The sequence below is a fragment of the Candoia aspera genome, chromosome 3 (assembly GCF_035149785.1).
Source record: "Candoia aspera isolate rCanAsp1 chromosome 3, rCanAsp1.hap2, whole genome shotgun sequence".
NCBI classification, from domain to species: domain Eukaryota; kingdom Metazoa; phylum Chordata; class Lepidosauria; order Squamata; family Boidae; genus Candoia; species Candoia aspera.
Genome location: NC_086155.1, coordinates 45,050,037 through 45,066,391, shown reverse-complemented (window position 1 = coordinate 45,066,391; position 16,355 = coordinate 45,050,037). Strand labels below are relative to the sequence as shown.

General features: G+C 39.7%; 1 protein-coding gene across 4 annotated transcripts in view; it reads left to right on the top strand.

The window, feature by feature from the left end:
- Positions 1-8,892, top strand: part of TMCC2 (transmembrane and coiled-coil domain family 2) — a 105,222-nt gene extending 96,330 nt beyond the window's left edge. For all 4 annotated transcript variants that reach the window (XM_063297514.1, XM_063297517.1, XM_063297515.1 and 1 more), the window contains 2 exons: positions 3,988-4,123; positions 6,336-8,892. In XM_063297514.1, the coding sequence (XP_063153584.1) occupies positions 3,988-4,123; positions 6,336-6,647 (448 nt within the window). In that variant the 3' untranslated portion in view covers positions 6,648-8,892. The remainder of the gene's footprint in view (positions 1-3,987; positions 4,124-6,335) is intronic.
- Positions 8,893-16,355: the final 7,463 nt, after the last annotated feature.

The following is a 16,355-nucleotide window of genomic DNA, read 5'->3' as shown; positions in this document are numbered from 1 at the left end:
CAGTCATCTGCAGTTATGTGATTGTCATTTCCAACACTCCCTGACAGCTTCCCACAAGTCAGTGGGGAAGCCAGCAGAAAGTGTAAACTCGATCATGATTGCCAACACTCCCTGCTGGCTTCCCACAAGCAAAGTCTTTGCTTGTGGGAAGTTTGCAGGGAGAAAGTCAATGGGGAAGCCTGCAGGGAAGGTCACAAGTTGCTTGGGAAGTCTCCCCAAGAGACCCTTTATTGAAGAGTTTATGGAGGTTATAATTTAATTTTTTTTTCAAATAAGTATGCATAGGATCAAATGTTAAGATGTGTAGTTTTTAATTGTTTACTACCATCATACCATAATAGCAGTCCTTGGGTGAAGGGGATGCTAGCATAAAAATATAATTAGTTAGTAAGCAAGCATAAAATAGTTTCCCTTTCCCACTTTCAGTATTTTGGAGAAAAGGAACTTGGAAATATGAATTAGAAAGTCCAAGTTTATAACTACTGTATATTAATACTAAAGAATTATGAGCAAGTTAGCCCATTCAGATATACTGAGATCAAGTATGCTTTTCTATGTGATGTTAATTTACTCCTGAGCTACCTAACATAAGCATCTCATTTTCATTTGATGAAAAGAAACTGCTGCATTCTGCCTATAGTCATTGAGATTTGCTACTTTGATGGTGATGGGTGGGGCATAGTACTGAGCCAAGAAAGAGTGAGGTAGAAAAAGCACTACTGAAAAGAAATAGAAATATAATTATTTGTCCTGTTACCTGAAGGCAATATTTTCTATGCTTACAGTTTTAGGATCTACTTTAAAATGAGTTCTATCACATTGATAATTTCAGTATAGTCCAGGACTGAATTGTCCAGCCCCAGGAACTGGTTCTGATGCCTATAATGTCAAATGGAGATTAAACCACTAGCAGGAACCCTGGAACTTCAACCATTTGGTTTTTAAAAGGCCAAATAGTGATAATTGGTTTTTCATGTGCTTTACGTCCCTTGTTTGACCACTATGATTGCTGGCACCATAGTGGTCAAACAAGAGACATGTTTCACCACAATGGCATCAGAAATATTTCCATCAGGCATCAGAAATATTTCCATCAGGCATCAGAAATATGTATTATTTATTATTCAAATTTAATTACCGCCCATTTCCCCCAAGAGAGGGACTCTGGGCAGTATTATTGTATTAAGGTCACTAGTACACAGTCTGGAGACACACTACATAGTATATAAATGCTTTTAACAACAACAGTAATAATAATTGTATGGCACCTATAAAACAAGACTTTAGACTAATTAGAGATTTCATCAGAGTATTCATCTGTAAGACAAAGAGATCTTTCCAAGGGGGTGAAGCAAAAACAGATCCAGAAAAGTGTGTTTCTAGATGCAATTCAGTATATTAACTGTCACCTTTAAAGTCCTATATGACTGAAGACCTGGATGTCTGCAGGACTACCTTCTCCCAGTGGTCTCTGCCCATTTGTTGAGGTCTGAAGAGAATGCTCCCTCTGGGCCCATCCCTTGGGGAATGTTACCCACAAGGATCCTGGGGTCGAGCCTTTTTGATTGCTGCCACCCTTCTCTGGGCCAGTCTTCCCTTGATATCAGACAGGTTTCAACCCTGTTAGCTTTAAGACTTGGCTGTTTCAGTGGGCCTTGGGGAGCTGAGGGAGTCATTTTAGTCCCTCATGAGGATTGTGTTATTGTTTTTCCTCAGTGCTTGGAATGTTATTTATTGCTGAATTACTTTATTACATGTTATGCTCATGCTGTTATGTTTAAATTTAATCTTATTGCTGTTTTGGAGCAATATTGTTTATTGCTGTTGGCCACTCAGAGTCAAACATGATTGGAGCAGCAGATAAAACTATTAAAAGAAAGAAAGAAAGAAAGAAAGAAAAGTAAATAAATCAAGTTCCAGTAACAACAAATTTTTATTCAAGTGTTTATCACCAGAACTATAATTGTTTGGAGGCAGGGGAGACATCATCCCGATCACCTAGAGTATGATACTGTCATGCCAGTCACCAGTAGCTGCTCCAGCTGATTAGAGGTCCCATGTACACATTTATTTACACACAACTGAATGCCCAGCCCACTTAAACATCTGAGTGCCAGAACATAAAGTATTATTGATGTGAATTGGGATGGTGTTAAGTCTCATCAGTACCCAAGTGATTTATTTATTATTGATCGATTGATTATTGTTTGCCTGAACAATTTCTAAATAGAGCTATTGTGTCCATAAATCAACTGGTGGCTATGCATGGGTATACCAGCCTAAGACTTAAAGGAATAGAAATGGCATAGGATTATCTGAGTAGAGGCTGTAAGCAAATACCTCTCCTCATCTGGTGTATTTCAGGTTGCTCAGTACTTTTTTTTTTTTTTGGTGTGTGTGTGGTGGGGGGGGTTGGTTCCTCATGCACCACTAGAGCATAACATTACAACAGATTTGCTGGATAAGACCACCCAACATTGTGTTCACTATGGTGGAAAACCAAATGCCCATGGGAAGCCCACAAGCAGGACCTTCCCTTTTGTCTGTCCAGCTGTTAGTATTGAAAGGCAGCATCTAGCTCTCATGGCTGGTTGCAAGGACAGCATCATTTTTCATCTAATTCCTAAATTTAGTGGCTGTCATTACATCTTTCAGCAGCAAATTGTGCAGTTTATACATATTGGAAAGAAATAATTCCTTTTGTCTATCCTACATTTCCCTCCATTCTGCTTGACTAGTTGATCCTAGATTCACCCAAGCAACTTATTATGCAGAAACAAGGTTTCTAGATAGAAAAATAAAAAGGTGGTTAAGAGCAATAAATGCAGAATTTTTTAAATGTAGTTTTGGCCAGATTTTATTATCTGCTTAATAATGATACTATCCGTTCAATCGTATCTGATTCTCGTACAGCTTGTACAGCTTCTTTTAGTTGTTTCATGCTCTGGCTGGTGTCAGCTTTGATGGTGTCTAGCCACCATGTTTAGTTTAAAGATAAAATATTAGAAAAAGCTCAGTACTTCATGAGATTATTTTACTTAAGGGCAGGAGAAGGGTTGTTTGTAGGTTTTCCATTTTTTTGTGCTGCTGGTCTTTTCTTTCATTTTCTTTCCCAGTACAGTAGCTCTATCAATACCTATATTGAAAGGTAAAGATTACGGTAATTCACTCTATATGGAGCTGCCCTTGAAGACTACCAGAAAACTTCAGTTGGTCCAAAATGCAGTGGTCTGCATGCTTACTAGTTAGTCTTGGTATTGACACGTAACCGCATTGCTGTGGGAGCTGCTTAGCTCCCGTTATGTTTCCAAGTGTAAGTCACAATGCTGCCACTACCTTTAAGGCCCTTAATGGCTTGGGGTTGTTATCTAAGAAATCACCTTTTTCTGATCAAAACTGCCTGCCCAACCCAGATAGTCAGGGGATGCCTACTTGGGGTCCCTACTGACCCCAAGAATGAGCTCCTCCCTTCCTGTGGAGCAGATTACCACAAGAAGGGACCCCACTCATATGCCTTTAAAGACTTGGCTCTTTCCAGAGGGCCTTTCTTTACTGATTCTGGAGCACTCAATGCAAATTTTATTATAGTTTCCTGTTTATATATTATTGCATTACATTTATATATGTTGGTTTACTTATATAGTAGTATATAGTATATGTGTGTGTGTAAGTGTATGTATACATACACAGGTGCACACACACACACACACATATACATACATACATACATTAAAGCATGCACATTGCATTGCACATTGCATTGGTTTTCCATGATTGGTTCATAGGCTTGTTTCTATCATCTCCTGAGAAATTACTGGGAATTTTACAGCAAGATCTTATGCATATTTATTAGAAGGCAAATCTCCCTGAAATCAGCAAAGCTTACTTTCAAATCTGGGTCTGAAAATGATTTAGGAACCCATAAAGTTTTCCTCTTCTTTAAAGCAAGTCATTGGTTGCACGTTTTCTCTTATTTCCATTATTCAGATATGAACGCTTGGAAGAGCAGCTTAATGACCTGACTGAGCTTCATCAGAATGAGATGACCAATCTGAAGCAGGAGCTGGCCAGCATGGAAGAAAAGGTGGCTTACCAGTCCTACGAAAGGGCCAGGGACATTCAGGTACAGATCACATGGGATCCTTGTGCAGTTGATCCAACAACCAGTTCTCCAAACACACACACCATTCCGTATGAATTAACTGCACATGTCCACTGACCATTTCAAAAGTTCATGATAACATACATACAAATCCCAGGTGGCATCCTGTATAGGCAGCACTTGCAACCAAGTCTTTAGGTTAAAACTGTGACATACACCTTCAAGGGATTCGCTGAATATGGCTGTCTGGGGATGAAAAGGTAAATGGTCTGAAGAACATCTTTATCCCAGGAGAAGATGAATTAGGCTAGTGTTTCTCAAACGTGACAACTTTAAGATGCATGGACTTCAACTTCCAGAATTCCCTAGCCAGCATACTGGCTGGGGAATTCTGGGAATTGAAGTCCACACATCTTAAAGTTGCCATTCAGAGAAATACTGAATTAGACTGACATCTGAAAAACAAAGCTTTTTTGTAGGATTTAACTTCATCTTATTACTTTCCAATAAATTATCTTTTGCCAGGTTGTAGAAGGGCCGTAGGTCAGAGGAAAAGCAGAAGATCCCAGTTGAATTCCTGGCATCTCCAAGTGAAGCTGGGAAAGAATCCTGGGTGAAATCCTCAGGAGTTGTGGCATATAGTGCTGAGCTGATAATACTGATGAGCCATTAGCTGACTCAGTATAAGGCCTCTTCCTCTTGGCCCCATACATGTTCTTATGGCCTTTATAAGTTAGGAGAAAAAGTGTTGCTGTGAAAATTGAAATAAGATGGGATGGGAGAAAGAACAAATAGGAGCTTACTTCATTATGCCATCGCGGAAACTAAAGCAAAAGTGTTGCTATAGCAGGTTGAAGATAATTGGTATACCTGCATTCCAGATCTGTAGAACCACAAGTTGGTATTCCATTCCTCTTTCATCACAGCATCTCTTCCCTTGTAAACCATATAGAGTTGTATGTAATTGAGGATTGTATTCCCAATATATATGGTTCTGCCCCCATGTGGCAATTCAGAAAACGTCTCAGACTGATCAAAATGGCATTTCAAATGTATAAATAAAAGAAGGAACATACCTAAGGAGATAATGCACATTTCATGGCTGAAAGCCACTATTTTTCTTTTCTTAAATGTTTTTAAAGAAGAATCACCAGAATTTTTAAGGAAACACAGCTTCTTTAAAACACTTTCTTTACATAGCTGTGAGATATTACCATCCTACTGCTTTGCTTTAATAGCAGTTCTGGGGAGGGTCTTTCAAGCATGCATGTGCATGTTCAGGGGACCAAGGAAGGGCTACACAAGCCTTTGAGAGATGCAGCTGCCTTAACATTTCAAACAGTGGTTTTAGAGGGGTCTCACTGAATGTTGTACACAGCCATGTCAAGTTTCTTCCATGAGTCACTCTAGTCTTTTCCCATTCTCTCACATGTACTAATAAAACATGTGAAAAAGAAATCTCATTGTTCAAGCAACTGAGACAATTGCTTCCATCTGATATGGGGTGCTGAAAAGCGAAGGAGTCATGGGAAGGCAGTGGAATATGTTCTGAGGGTCTCTGAGCGATACTATTATACGTATTGCAGGAACCCTGCACAGGGTTAACCTCCTTGCCACTATAATGTATAGCAATGACATTCACCATAAGGAAAACCAACACCCTTCCTTCACTAAACCATCTAAAAAGATGTATTTATTACATGCATTTCTTACATTTGCATGAACCCTGTGGTGGTTTCCTGTCCATACTACTATACACTGGCAATGCAGCTCATTTTCACGTTGCATATTTAGTACTATCTTCAATTGTAGAAGATCCTGATGCAACTAAGGAAGTTCCTGTGGGTCACATCAGAATGTTTTAATAGAAGGTATCACAATGCCATAGTTGTTCAATTTACATGCCCTCTCCTGGTGCCAGAACATTGTGAAATCTGCTGCTTTTCATTGAAGGAGATGCACCATATCAATAGAAAGCTGGTTGGTGCTAGACTAGACTATGTATCCATTTATTTTAGTACTGACTCTGTCTCATAGTGCTTTTCCACAGGCCCAGATTACCTGCTATCTGATAGTTTTAACTGGATATAATGAACTGGATATAATGATCATTTTACTGTCGCTAGATATAATGAACATGCAAAGCGTGAACACCAACTTTGAGTTATTGCTTACATCCTATAACAATCTCTCAACAATACTAACTTTGATTCCTTCTTTGTTTCTTCCACAGGAAGCTGTGGAATCCTGCCTGACTCGGGTCACCAAGCTAGAGTTGCAGCAGCAGCAGCAGCAAGTGGTGCAGCTGGAGGGAGTGGAAAATGCCAATGCCCGTGCTCTACTGGGCAAATTCATCAATGTGATCTTGGCCTTAATGGCCGTGCTGCTGGTCTTTGTCTCCACCATTGCTAGTTTCATCACTCCATTGGTGAAGACCCGCATGCGTCTCCTGAGCACTATCTTACTAGTGCTTTTTGTCTTCCTCCTCTGGAAGCACTGGGATTCCATCACTTACCTCCTGGAACATGTGCTGCTTCCTAGCTGATTTCCTTGGTAGCCAGATGCTGCGGCTAGAGGGAGTTTGTTTTTCTTGTAGAACGGAAGTAAACCTGAGGAGACTTCCAGTTTGGTTTTATGTCCATTTGGAGTGTGCAGTCCTCACAGCTTCCTCTTCAGAGCCTTTTGTTGTTGTTGTTGTGCCCAACATTGCCTCAGCAGTAGGGAGAGTAATTACAGTGGGGCTTATGAAAGGCTTTGTCATGCCTCTCCTCTGGGATGCTTTTTCAAGGCATTATGGGAAGACAACCCCTGAAAGAGCTCAATCTTTCAGATTTTATCCATTCCTTAAATCAGATAAAGGAATGATGATGACAGCAATTCGTGTACGAACCAAAATGGTCTTCTCTAGAAAGCAGTTGTGTAGTTGTTGATTTTCCTTCCTGCTGAAGAGAAGCAGTGAAACATTTATTGGTAATCAAGGTAGTAATATATGAAGAGAAAGATTCAACACTGAAGGTGAAGTTACTTTTTCATTTTGTAACCTATGAACATGAAAACCATTCAAGGATCAGAATGTACATACAACACCAAATAATTCAGGTCACAACATGGAGGCTTCCCTTCCCTTCCTGTAGGGCAACTGAAATTCCAGAAGCTTAGCTGGGCTGCTTCGTATCATGGACTTGTTGTCCTTGTGGGTTGGTGTATCAATTCAGTTGTGCTTAATGACCGCAGGATCTGAGGAGAAAGCGTTGAGCCTTCTGATGCAAACTCAACATTTTTGGTTGGCTTTGTTTTCATCTGTTTTCCTTTTCTTTGATATTTCCATGAACTTAAAAAATACTTATAATCTTTACAAGTGTGTGTGTGCGCACACGCGTGTGTGTAAGTGTGCATGTGTTAATTTATTGATTTCAGAGATTTTTTTAAAATCAAGCACTAGTAAACAGTCATCTGCCTTCACATGATGGAGGGCTTTAACATGCTCTAAAAGCAATAAACCCTCAATCAGCACAAAACGAGTCACCATTTGAATGTGACAGTGTCCATCAATGAGGACCAGCAGGTAATCTGTCCATCTGTCATTGGAGACTTCCTATAAGACATGAATCAGATCCTTTGATAGACATTTTCTCATGAAAGGGAAAGCATCTGATTATATCTCTTCTGGGTCCTGGAATATTTCTCCAGTACTTATTTGAAGACAGCAATTGATGTAACTCATTTGATGCTATTTTGTTTTCAGCTGAAGCTATCAAGCCATAGCATATTGTAAGTTGAAAGGTTGAATTGTATTGATTTGACCAGGGAATTTATGCCAATGATATTTTAGCATCTGCTCTTATTCTGCTGTCATATGCTTGCTCTTTCGGGCAAAAGAGAGAGTTAATTGTATGTTAGGCTTAAGAGGCTGGAATCTAAATATGTAGCAGAATGAAATGGGAGAGCCCTGAGATAGTGGAATGGACATTTCAGACTTACGGCATGGCTATCCTCCTTCTGTTTCACCACCTTATTCTGTTGCATGTGTAGATACTGTTTGAAAACCAGAGGTGTATATTTTGCACTTAAAAGAACTTCAAACAGACATGAAGCCCTTGTTATACATAGGAAAAGGAAAGGTAGTGCTGACATCTTTGAGGATATGCTCTTCTACAAATGAGCAAGGTAAAAGGGGAGTTATTTTCTGTGTAACACAGGGAAATTATGAAAGTGTAATTTTTGCAGGTGCTGCTCCCATTCTCCAGCACTAAGACAACAAATGAGGGTTCATCTACTTGGCTTCATTCTCCTTAGGACTACTAAAGGCGGAGTAACCTCACTCTGTCAGAACAATGATTTTATTCTCCCTCCATACTGGTCTTCCTTCGTGTAACCATGCTGCACATTTGCTCTTTATTATGCAAAACATTCCTGGATTCCTTTTGGTAAAATATTATCTACAGGGAATAATCCTAGACAAAATAACATAGTCACCCTGGTTCAGCTCTGAGCACCTGCATTGTACTCACTGCCAGCACTTAGAAATGGGAAAGTGGTTCTAGTTAAAGCAGCTGAGACTAAAAGGAGCCTGCATGTGCGAATAGCATCATGGAATTTTGGCCTGAGGCTGATCCCTTTCCCTGTAGAGGCCTAAGTGTTGGTTTTTCCTAAGTACCACCTTTTGTCTAAAGAAGCTCTGTGCCAAAATTCCCTCAAATATAAGCAACATTCTGCCTTTAATAAACCCTGGAGACGTAAAGAACGCAACCTTCATTTAGGAATCTTTTTTTTTTTTTTTTGGTATATTTTCTTTTTGAAAAAGTCTGGAAATCAGCACACACTTTGTGATCAGTTACAGAAGGATCTGGTTTTATACTGTAAATTGAATGGGTAACGTATTAAATGATGTTGGGATGAATGTTGAATGAGAGAGAAAGGTGTTGGTGACAAGAAAAGTGCTATTCTGGAAGATAAAATAAAACAGACTTTGGCCACCATCAGTGGTGAATGTGTAATTGTGCAGGATTGGACCTTTCATCTATGGTTATTTTGCGCTATTGCTGATCCTGCTTCCTGTCAGTAAACAACAGCGTGAATCGGAAAGTGAAGTTGCTTTGTCAAAGGAAGCTTGGGGTGCTGGTCCTGGGTAACAGGACTGGTTCTCCCAAACTCTTACAATAAAGGGAACTAATAGAAGTTTCCCAAGTTTGCTTTCAACAGCAATAGGAGAGTATAATAAGATGGAATTTTTGTCTCTCACTCCTACTCCCCACCCCCACCCCCACCCCCTTCCCCTCCTGTAGTGGTCTGTTGGCTTGCATATGCCATACACACATTAGATCAGTGTTTCTCAACCTTGGCAACTTGAAGAGGTGTGGACTTGAACTCCCAGAATTCCCCAGCCAGCATGCCTGGCTGGGGAATTCTGGGAGTTCTAGTCCACACCTCTTCAAGTTGCCAAGGTTGAGAAACACTGCATCAGATGGTGTATATTTTGATTGGATTGGAATGTTTAAAATAGCAATTTTGTGTAAATTGATGGGAGAAAAACTGGTGATTATTTCAAGCTTGGGAAAGAAGCAAACAACCGACTGCCGTAATTTTTTGCAGCCTTCAATTGCATAGTTCATTTACCAATCCAGGTTTAGCTCACTCGGAGCATTTTCCTTTCACTCCCTTCTCTTACGAGGAATGAGTGTGGCACTGACCACACACTGAGTTTCTCCAAAAGCCCAAATCCCTGCCTCTTTAGGACAGAACTGTGCATGCCGTGAAAATGGTTCAGAAAAACTGCTTTGGGCCTCAGGCAAGCACTGTACTTCTTTGCTCTTCATTAAAACAGCCCTTTTTTTCAGGCTTCCACACAGGCCTGCAGAAATGAGGGAGCTCCTTTAATCATCCCATTAATGTGATGAATTCACTCCTTGAAGCAGCCACACCTTTTCTAAGGCTCGGGTGAAGGCAACCCTGAGGAATAGGAGGAAGCTGCTGTGGTCCCGTGCAGTCTGCTTTCCCTCTGAATATTTCTGAAGCATACTTTACCCTAGTTTAGGACTCTTACCGTGCCATCAGTCATACCCATTATATACTTAAATATATGTATGGAGGATTTTCATGATACACTATGTTAAAGTCCAAGCCTCACCCTCTGGCACAGTCCTTTCCTGAAAATGTTTGACTGTATTTATTATGTATGCTTGAAACTTTCCCATCCCCCCATACCATAATATTGTATTTCTTTTTCACCTGCAGGTTTGGATTCATTTACTGTGCTTTTTCATTTAATTTTTTTTCAAATAAAACAAGATTCAAAACTAAGTGCTTTATTAAGCCTGGTAGTGCCATTATTTACAAAGAAAGAAATGCACTGCAATTTATCAAATGGTGTACGGGGGAAAAATTACTTAGCCTTAATCTTCTAAAACTGTGTTTCTCAAACTTGGCAACTTTGAGATGTGTGGACTTCGACTCCCAGAATTCTCGAGCCAGCATGTTATGCCTAGCTTTCAAAAATGCTATCCTCAGCTTGGGGAAAGTTAGATTTTGTCGGTATCTTGCTGGTTCCCAAGTGCCCTTATTTATCTAGTTTCTGCCATGTTGGAGCAACCTATTAACTTCAGCCTGAAACTCCATATCCCTAATTCTTTGGGTGAACAGTTGTTTGGTACTCTGGAGGATGAGATTCTTGTCTGGCAGAGATCTTTGTTTCCTGCAGAAAAAGCATGCTTTTCTGATAAATATTCAGAAGCCCCAGAATGGCTGAACTGAATTTCTAGTGGGTCCCAGGAGAGCAGAGCTTCAGTCTTTGCACAAGATTTCATCCTTCTGCAGAGTTAGCTAAACCAGAAGTTGGTATTTACAATGGATTAGTTTGCTTAAAGAAAGGCTTCCCTTACAGAGAGAAGGTGGAACTGCTGTCCAAAGCCTGAAACTAAGAATGGGGCTCAGACCTGCCTCAGACAGGTGAATGTGGAATAAAGAATCTGTGGAAGAAGGAATGCACAGAAGATGATGGGCTGCAATTATCAGGACAAGAACTGATAGATGGGAATTATAATGAAGCAGATTTTGGATAAACATCAGGAGGGAATGCCTTGTGGTAAGAGCTGTTCAATTGTAGAATGGGCTGCCTTGGAAGTGGCAGGCACTTCTTTTCTGATGGTCTTCCAGCAAAGGCTGAGTAGCAATGGATCACGGGTGCTATAGCAGTACTGCAGATCCTGTATTGAGCAGGGAATTAAATGATCTCCAGTGTCACTTCCAATTCCACAATTTTATTATTTGAGAACAGACTACTTCTGAAGTTTCCATGAAGTGTTGCATTAAAAAAAATGGGACAAACCAAGTTTAAGGAAGGCTCATTTCTAATCAGTCCAGTTCTCTGAGTATATACTGTATCTGCCCTCTACTTGTCCATCTTTGGTATTCACCTGCCTATGACTTGACCCTGAATATTCTGTCAGAGTCTGTCTTTGCATCTTCTACCAAATAATAATGAATATAATTCCCTTCCTGCTCCACACGTACTTTAAATTCTTCATTTGAGATTTTTAAACATAGAATTGCTAGTATATAGGCAGCAAATTCTTTTTATCATTCCTACCTACAGATAATATGCACATCACTCAGTATTAGGTTAAATATAATGGCATAGGTGGAGATGAATGGAAGATGTCAGCAAGGCCAGCCTTGTGCAAGAAGCCTGAAATGCTGGATTTAATGCTAGCGATCAGCTGCAAGAAGCATGTTGTCTATTTATAAAGCTCCAGAAAATGATAGGGCCTGCTAATCTCAGGTTGGATATCACTCACTGCATTTGAGTCTAGCGAGACACTATGTCAGAGTGAAATTTAAACCCAAAGAGCAAAGCAATTTGCACATTAATGATTCAAAGTGAGTTAGAGTTTTGCTATTGAAAGTGGTTAGTGCCACTATCTTGTAGAAGCCTTCAGAATGGGTAATAAACATGCCCTTTGTTTCCCAGGGATAAATCCAGCATTTTTTATCAATGTGCAAAGACAGAAGGCTCACAGACAATTTGAAGCAGGATATAGGAAGTGTACCTTACAATTTGTTGCCTAGTACAAGCCTGCTTACAATGAGAGATGATCTCTGCAGTGTGGTGGATCGTTACAGGACATCATGGAGTTCGGGCCCATATTTTTTGCAGATTCCTGGGTCCCACTGAAAAGGAAGGCGGCTACACAACAGCAGTTCCAGTCTCCCACCTAGAATTATGAGCCCAATGGAGTTTGAGTCACAGTGATTGCTATCACACATCAGTCTTCATTAAAGGAGTTCTCAGCACCTATATTCACTGGAAATAACCTCTTTCCTTGCATATGGAGGTATCTGGATTTCTAGCCCATGCTATCTTTTGGATAATAATGTATATTAGAGCAAAGGATAACAGTTAAAATATGAAAGATGACTGCACAGATTAAAAATATCTCAATTGCCATCAATACTATGATTAGTTCCAGGCCACTGATAGCTAGATTTAGCAAGGTTTAACTTATTAAGGCCATAGCAAACAGCTAAAATATTGAACCAGTTAATGGACTTGTATTGTTCTTGAATCCTTTATGTTAATCAGCTGGAAAAGGAGGTTTCCTTCATAAATCAAAATCAGTACTTTGGGTTTTGCCCTGGCCCCAAAATGGGAGAAAGTCAGGTTAACCCAAAATTATGTGGATTATGACCCACACTGTCATGAGGCAGAAGGATGTACTGTCCTACTTAAGCTTTCACATCTAATCCACTTTCAAGGGCAACTTGGTATACATATATTGAAAAGAAGTGAGTGACAATTGCAAGCCTGAATCATAAAGACAAATGTGCAACCTTCAGAGCATTTATATGTGTGTTTGTTTGTTTATTTATTTATTGCTGGTCTTCTATGCCTCTTCAGTCAATATCCCTTCTGAGTAACTTATATATCTAATATTTGTAAATAAGATTAGAACAAAGTAACAAATCTTTACAAAATAACTGTCAATTATGCACCAAGGAATATTAAAATCCTGTCAAACAAATACCCTACTGTAAAAGGAAGCAGTGCCATTACATCTCCCCACAAAGCCTGCTGAAAAGTCAGGTTTTGATTGATTGATTGATTGATTATGTGTCATCAAGTCAGTGTTGACTCTTCACAACCACATTGATTGATCCTCACCATGATGATCTGTCCCTAACCTAGTCCTTCGGGTCTTTCAATGGTGCACCCATCATCACTGCCACTGAGTCCATCCACCTTGCTGCTGATCGTCCTTTCCTCTTGCCCTCCAGCATCAGAACCTTCTCCAGAAAGGGAGATCTTTGCATAATGTGTCTAAAGTAGGAGAGTTTGAGCCTTTTGTGCCTCTAGTGAGAACTCTGGATTGATTTATTCAATGATCCATTTGTTTGTTTTCTTGGCTATCTCCAGTATTTTCAGGAGTGTTCTCCAACATCAAAGTTCAAAAGTGTCAATATTCTTCCTATCCTGCTTTTTCAAAGCCCCAAATTTCCTTTCCATAGAGTGTCACAGGGAATACCGTGGCTTGCACTATTCTGATTTGTAGGTATAGACACATCACATCATCGGAATATCTTTTCCAAGGCCTTCATGGCTGCTCTGTCAAGTCCTTGTCTGGTGTATTTCTTGACTGTTTGCTCCCTTACTATTAAAGGTTGATCCTAAAAGGCAGAACCTATCTATCACTTCAATATCCTCATTGTCAATTCTAAGGCTGCTTGTTGTATGTTGTCATTAGTTTGTGTGTGGGTATATAGTCTCATTTTTTCACTGTGCTCCTTGACTATTATTACTAGAGTTTGCAGATCCTTTGCATTTTCAGCCATCAGAGTAGTGTCATCAGCATAGCACAAGTTATTGATGTTTCTTCCTCCAAGTTTAAAACCGCACACATCTTCTTCTAATCCATCTTCCCTTAATATATATTCAGGATATAGGTTGAATAAATAAGAGTATACAGCCTTGTTGCACTCCTTTGCCAACCTGGAGCCAGTCTGTTTCGCCATTTTCTGTCCATGCTGTGGCTTCCTGACATATATATATATATACACACACATACATACACACACACACACATGCACACACATACATACATAGTATACACACACACACATACAGTGTATGTATATGTATGTTTCTCATGAGGACAATGAGATGTTCTGGGATTCTCATTTTTCTAAGCACTTTCCACAGCTTGATGTGATCAACACAATCAAAGGCCTTTCTATAATCAATGAAGCACATAGTGACTTCTTTTTGGTATTCTTTGGCCTTCTCAATTATCCAACATGCATTAGAAATAATGTGTTATGTTCCTTGGCCTTTTCTAAAGCCAGCCTAAACATCTCTTTTTCCATGTAGGGCTTTAATCTGCATTGGATGATCCTAAGCATTATTTTGCTGGCATGTAAAATTAAAGACATTGTACAATAGTTTGCACACACTGTTAAATCTCCTTTTTGGGGTATTGGAATGTAGATTGACCTCTTCCAATTGGTTGGCCACTGCGGTGTTCTCCAGATTTGCTGGCATAGCTTGGTTAGAACCGTTACTGATTCTTCTTCAGTTGCTTGCCATATTTCTATGGATATTCCATCAATTCATGTAACCTTCTGACTTTGTAATAACTGGAGTGCTGATATAACTTCATCTTCTAGTACTAGAGGCTCTTGTAAATAGGGAATATCTTTTAAGGTATCTTGGATGTCCAGATGTTAATGTCTGTCTTAAATTCCAGTAGGATTGGGACCATCTGGATCTGAAGAGGGATGTAATTGCAAAAAGGCAGCAACTGACAAGGCCAGCTTCCATGGTCCTTTCCTGAGAACAGTCCCAGGGAGAACCCACTCTTCCTGATCTTATTTGATGTACAAATATAATAGGAAGCAGGTGGTCCCAAAGTTACATAAACAGCAAATAAAGCTATTGGAGGGGGGATGTCATGAATTTGCCAGTTCCAACTGAGAAGTTTTACTCAAAGTTCGAAATGCATTTCAGGAAGGTACTAGAACCTTAACCTGAATGATGATAGGTAGCAGGATTTAGTGTTTTGATACACCACTGCCAGATGCAGCTTTAGCCTAGTTCTGTGGCCAATGACAGCTCCCAAAAGTTTTATGTAAAGAGGCACCTGAGTCACAAGGGTGTTGGTGGGGAATGAGAAACCTGTAGTGGTGGTTCTCTTCAAAGCTTCCCATCTGTCTGACAGAATATGAATGGTGAAAGTATCTGGGAGGCAGATAGTGATGTCACATTAAATAAAATGCAATATTGTCCTTTTGAGTGCTGGTATAGGAGAAAGAATTTTAATAGCTGCATCTTCTCCCAGCTGTGGTGGTCAGAGAAAGTTTATCTGCCAAAAGCTATTGTTTTATATAACTGTTTAAAAATTGTAACATTCTTTTCTGGGTGTGACAAAGAGTTCCATCTGTTAATAGCTGCAGAAATGTCCATGCTCAAAACAAGTCCTGAAAAGGTTCCACTTTCAGTAAGCTTGTTAGTTTGATTTTAGGAAATTAAAAATAAAAGCAAATCCTGTGTTTAGAATTACCTTGTGTTGCAGGATATGAACATAGAACAAACTTCTTGATACATGGACTTTGCAGGGATATGACCCATTTGTCAACACATGAGCTAATATTCCTTCTTTTCTCTGCTTCTTCTCCAGGAGTGGGGGGTTGAATTTCCACTGGATAACAGGTAATGAGGTCTACAGGGAGTGTCAAGAATATCTGGGTTAAGACTTTATGGAACATTACAAACATTTGACCCTTCCTGAATAACAAAAGACAGCCTCTCCTAGTTTGGTGCCCTCCATGTGAATTAGACCATGATGTTTATCACTGGCAATGGCAGGTGATAAGAACTGCCATCTAATTTAACATGAAAGGCAGTACATTGGAGAGGACTGGCCTATGGATCAAAGTAAACATGGCATCAATTTCACCATTACTTATATGCTCCAAGAAGAATTCATTATTATGGAACATTACTCCATATCACAATGTTTGTTACTCCATGACAATTGGGCTTGCAAAAGGAATTGCATCTTAAGAGCCCATTTGTACTGTGTTTTGTTGCACTTCTCTTTTCCTGCTTGATCTATGAATACTGAATTCCTTACAAGTTACTGAGAGCTCACCTAAGTTTTTGATTTTGGTCTGTTATTTGGAAGTATTTCTGAGCAAGTGCAAAACCATTTTTAATCATTTATTACACTTCTATCAGTTCCTTATAAGGCATGGGATTGAAACC